This window comes from Hibiscus syriacus, unplaced genomic scaffold (assembly GCF_006381635.1).
Source record: "Hibiscus syriacus cultivar Baekdansim isolate YM2019G1 unplaced genomic scaffold, ASM638163v2 tig00010968_pilon, whole genome shotgun sequence".
NCBI classification, from domain to species: domain Eukaryota; kingdom Viridiplantae; phylum Streptophyta; class Magnoliopsida; order Malvales; family Malvaceae; genus Hibiscus; species Hibiscus syriacus.
The window spans coordinates 2189911-2195170 of record NW_024062239.1 but is presented as its reverse complement, the minus strand read 5'-3'; the positions used below and the strand labels follow the sequence as shown (position 1 = coordinate 2195170).

At 31.5% G+C, this 5260-nt stretch overlaps 1 protein-coding gene across 1 annotated transcript; it reads right to left on the bottom strand.

Annotated features, from left to right (window-relative positions):
* Positions 1-2507: 2507 nt before the first annotated feature.
* On the bottom strand, positions 2508-4477 carry LOC120204467 (GDSL esterase/lipase At1g29670-like). Its single transcript, XM_039204551.1, has 5 exons — positions 4254-4477; positions 4041-4165; positions 3698-3943; positions 2854-3097; positions 2508-2738 (listed from the first exon to the last, which is right to left on the bottom strand). The coding sequence occupies exons 1-5, from the start codon at positions 4471-4473 to the stop codon at positions 2527-2529; spliced, it is 1047 nt and encodes a 348-aa protein (XP_039060482.1). The 5' UTR covers positions 4474-4477; the 3' UTR covers positions 2508-2526.
* Positions 4478-5260: the final 783 nt, after the last annotated feature.

The window sequence follows — 5260 nt, the reverse complement described above, 5'->3', positions numbered from 1 at the left end:
GGATGGGGTGTGAACGGTCGGGGTAGGTGGGTAATTAAACCTAAGGCGCACTACAGGGGGCGCGCCTTTCTGACGCGTGTCAGAATTAAAGATAAGGTGTGGCCCTTGCCCCGCGCTATATCCCTAAGTTGCATAAGGCGCCCCTAGGGGCCGCTCTTTAGGCACGTATATCCAACTCAACATAAGGCGCGCTGTAGGGGGCGCACCTTACCCCAGGATGTGCCAGATCAGCATGAAGCGCGCTGCAGGAGGGGCACCTTTCTGAAAATGGTATTAGATTGGGAAATATAGTCTGAATGGTGCCTGACAGGGAATTAAAGTTCCCTAGGGTGATTTTTTCCTGGTGAAAACTGAAATGTCAGAGACGCTCCCAGTAGTGCACGAGAAAAGGGAGAGGAGATAAAAATATCTTCCTTTATAACATGTAAATGAACCACGAATAATAAAGAAAGAGGTATCATTCGAAGAAAAAAAACAAAACCACTTTTTCCAAAAAAAAATTAGAAGGTAAATTAGATAATAAAAAAAAGGAAGAATGAAAGCACCAAAACAAAATAGAAGCATTTTTCAAAGGAAATCAGTAATCCCAACACTAAAACTAGAAAGAAAACAAAAAAGAAAACAAGAAAATCGAGAGAAATGAGGGAACTTATCTTACTTGTTGATCATCGAAGAGCAAGTGGTTCACCGGGAAGCTCAAACGTTGCTAGATTTATGAGTTAACGAGAGATGTTTTCCATATTTAGGATTTTTCGTTTGGTTTTTGGGGAAAAGACCTCGAATCAAGATTTAGTTGGACGAGCTGAATGTTTCGAGGCCTTTGGACTTATCCCTGGCCACCGTAGATGGTTACCATTGACGGCGATGATCGGTGGTCTCCCACGGAGGAGAGAAGGGAGTTGAGAGAAAACCAAGTTTTCTCTTTTCTTTTATTTTTTAAGAGTGAGTTGCAAATGGAGGATTTCAGGCCTTTTTGGCCATGAGTTTGGGATTTTTATACCCGTGTCAAACGTTTTCGTTTCAGAGGAAGGGGATGCACGTTTCAGCATATGGGCAAAGCCCAAAATAGGGTCTTTGTATTTTGTATTGTTCCGTTTTAGTCACTAAATGAATTTATCCTTTTTATTCTTAGATCGTTCAATTTATTAACATTTATATTTTGGTCATTGTTCTTCTAGTTTAATGCTTGAATGTTTTCTTGGAGTTATTGCTTGTTTAGTTCCTATAACTTCTCCACTATCCTGATTCGATCTTTAGTGTTATTTTCAAATATTTATTTATTTAAGTTAGATTTTGTTATTTAGATTTCTTTTGATTTTGTTCTTATTGGCCATATTTATTTTGATTATATTTGATAAGCATCTTTGTGTTCTATCGTTCTCTACTTCGTTGGTTTTTTTATTAATAATTACTTTTTTTATTAAGCTAAGGTGATTGCAAAGTAGTATTCATTCTAAATACTCTAAACCATTTTACAATGAACGCTCAATCACCCTGCTTCAACTGTTGGTGCTCGAACCCGTGACCTCTAGAAACAACAACGATTTCTTTAATCATTGAGGTAAGTTGGTTCTTGCTTTTATTAATAATTACTAGAAGTTATGTTTATGTACTATACGTATATATTTATTTAATATGTTTTGACTTTGATATATTTTGTATATAATTTGATGTTTTTAGAATTAATATTTTTGAAAAAAAAATTACAAAATGCTCATTATTGTTTGTTAATATTTTTTTCATGTCTCCTGCTCAAATATTTTCAAGAACACTTATTGTAGAATGAACATGAAAAAGAACTACTTTATAGAAGTAATGTGATTCGATATGATATTCGGAAAAAAAATGAACTTAAAATAAATCGAGCCTTTTTGAATAAAAATGTTTTATTTTTTTCATAAAAATGATTTTTTTCATAAAAATGATTTTATTCTCCTACCTTAAAAAGAATTACTTGATTATTAGTTTTATCCATTCATTACTCGATTTGTGCAAATTTTGTTATTTTAAATAAATAAGGGATATTCTTTTATAGAGAAGAAATACATAGGATAGACTTCTTATTAGTAGATGTGCAAATCTCGTGATTTCTTTTGAGATTGAGAAATGCCCCTTTAACAAATAATTTAAATAAATTGATCAATGTTGAGAAAAAATGTTATTATTGTGCGAAAGAAAATGAGAAAACAATTATTAAGATTTTAACGTGAGAGCTTCTATATTAAATAGTAAATTGTATGATTAATTATTTCAAAATTTAAACGAATTAGAAATCACTCAAACTATTATATTATAAACCTTAAAATTATAGAATAGTATGAAGAAATTAAAAAAAGTAAAAGAAAATTTAATGAACTTAGTTATACAAAATAATTAAGCCAAACTCAATCTCATTGTTATTATTTTCTCTTTTGATGGTAAAATAAAGTGTCTTCAAGTTACATTAGACTTAATATTATTCAGATTGGATTGAGACTGCCACCAATTCAAGCTGGTGATTATTATTAGCGGTAGTGTTCTTGACCATTAACGCATTGCTAATTGTTGAATGTTCAACGGAGAAGCTTCGAGGGTGGAATTAGTGCTATAAGCACTTCTGGCGACGAGCTCATTCCAAGCGTCGGTAGTATGGACACCGTCCCAAAATACGAATCGCCTTGGCCTATTACATGGATTTGAATTACGAAGACAAAGCTCTCCGCCACCGCCTCCGGTTATGCAGCACGAACTATTCGACACTAAATGACCCAAAAATATAATGATTGTAATCGTAAAATAATAATTTTAATGTCACGTTAGGGTCACAGTTTAAATAATTAAATCGAAACGAGAGTTAAAGTTAGGGTTGTTTACCGAATGTAGCAAGATCAGCCTGACTTCCGGAGGGATTAAGATAAGTAAAAGTAGCATTGGGTAGGTGGTTGTTAAGTTGACCGATGAGGGGCCTGAGTCCACCATTGAAAATCGTTGCAGCCTCGTTTAATTTGTCTACACAAAGTGACCCATTGGTTCCATACTCGGAAATTGCGAATGGAGTGCAACCAAGCAGCCCCAGTCCGAACACCGCAAACTTCCTAGCACCCCTATCGTACAAAGTCTGGTATAGTATTATAAAATTTAGTTCAGAAATACTCTTGCATCTATTCGAGAATTCGAACCATAATCTCTCTATTTGAATAAATATATTATATTCATTTGTAAAATGGGTATAGTCAAAAAAACTCATGGACGGAGTTGAAAGCTTAAGTAATAATAGATGGCCCGGCTATCATGTTTAATTTTTTTTTGGGTAAACTACATATTTACTATTTAAATATTACTTTTATTTCGTTTTGATATTCAAACATTATTTTTTCCAAAACCATACCTAACGTTCAATTTATGTCTCATTTTGGTACCTGCCGTTAAAACTAAACGACGATGTTGATGTGTCACCATAGGGTAATATCAAATTATCATTGAAAAATTAAAAATACATATCAACAGTTCTCTTATTTTTTTAATGACAAGGTACCAATGGAAACCTAAATTAAATGTTAGGTATGAATTTGAAAAGAAATAAAGTTTAAATACCAAAACTGAATAAAAGTAATAGTTTAGGAACCAAATATGTAATTTTCCCTTTTCTTTGTTTAGTGTTTTTAACTTTCTAACACTCTTCTTAACGTGCATATTAGGAGAAAACAATACAAATTACCTGAAGTTGGCCTGACAATTGTTGTAGGAGCCGATCAGTATATTCCGACAGATTGAAAAGTCGGCTGGTGTTATAGGATTCAGGCCTGAAATAATTGTTGATATAGTCATTGCTTCCTATTTGAACCGAATAAATGCATCGATTTAGAAGTGAATTCGTCGCTGAATTATTTCGCATTCTCAATCGAATTCTTGACGTTATACATATGTGATTTAGTATCTGAATGTTGAAAGGTATTCTATCACCCTGAACAAGACAATAGAATTGTATATTGTCATGCAATAATATGAGATTGTTCCAAAATATATGATTTCTAATGATGAATGTTTTTTTTCAAATTTACCAGATTTCTTCCGGTTTCATCGCGAATACCTGCCGAACCCGATGCATAGTTCACACCATTGGAAATGTTTTCCCCTACTAACTTGGCAAAAGGAGGTATAGAAATATTGAACCCCAGAAATTCAGCTGTCATCGCATACATAAATGGATTACATTTTGATAGTAATCGTAAAATTTGAAAATGTAAGGAGAAGGAGAAGATAAAAGGACAAACCGATAAAATCATGAATGGTTCGGCCATTGCTAAACCTTCCGGTTGGTCCTTGGGGAAAATCGATCCCATAGGGTGGATAGTTTACTTTAGCTAACGTAGGAAGATTATTGTTGTTTCCATTATCTGATAACGAGTCACCAAAAATAAAGTAACATGGCACTTGCCGCAGAGCATTTGTCGTCCACAAGCTCAATAATGCTAACAATATTGAAATCGCCATCAACTCCAATAACTTATGTTTAAATTCCATGAAAGACACAAGAAAAAGAAAAGAAAACAGAAATGAAGATGGATAACTTGAGGAAAGATCAGGTAGGAAGGAAACTATATATAGAAGGAAAATTAGAAAGAAGTAGGAAGTCCACTTGTTATTAGCTTATTTAACTATGAATCTTAGACAGGTGGACCACGTTAAGAACAATGACGAAACTAGACATTTTACCTTTAAAGGGATTAATTATAACAAATAATTTTAATAATAACTTTATCTATTAAATCTTGTATATTTCTATATGATTTTATTAAATAAATATAAATTTATTAGATTTTTTTATTATAAATTCTCCATTCAAATGTTCTTGGAAAAATGAAATAAAATTATAATAGCATGTTTTGACACTACCTAAAATATTGAGAAAATTAATAGGCTTTATTTATAGAATAAAGTAAGAGCCTAACAGTATTTAAAATATTATTTGAGATTGTTGAATTTTTTTAATTTTATCCATTAAAATTTAAAAAAATAAAATTTAATCTCCTTTAATGTATATTTTCTTATTTTATTTTATTTAAATACTATAAAAATAAGGGAAAAGAACAAAACCGTGATTTAAGAAATAAAATCAATATTTTTTTAGTTCTAAGCTATTAGAAGTAAAAATATATTTTAATAAATAAATTCAAATTTATATATTTATGATTTTTTATTACTATTTAAATTGTATATATAAATTTTATATTTTAAGAAGATCAATTTAATTTTATTTATAAAAATATAAGTATATATT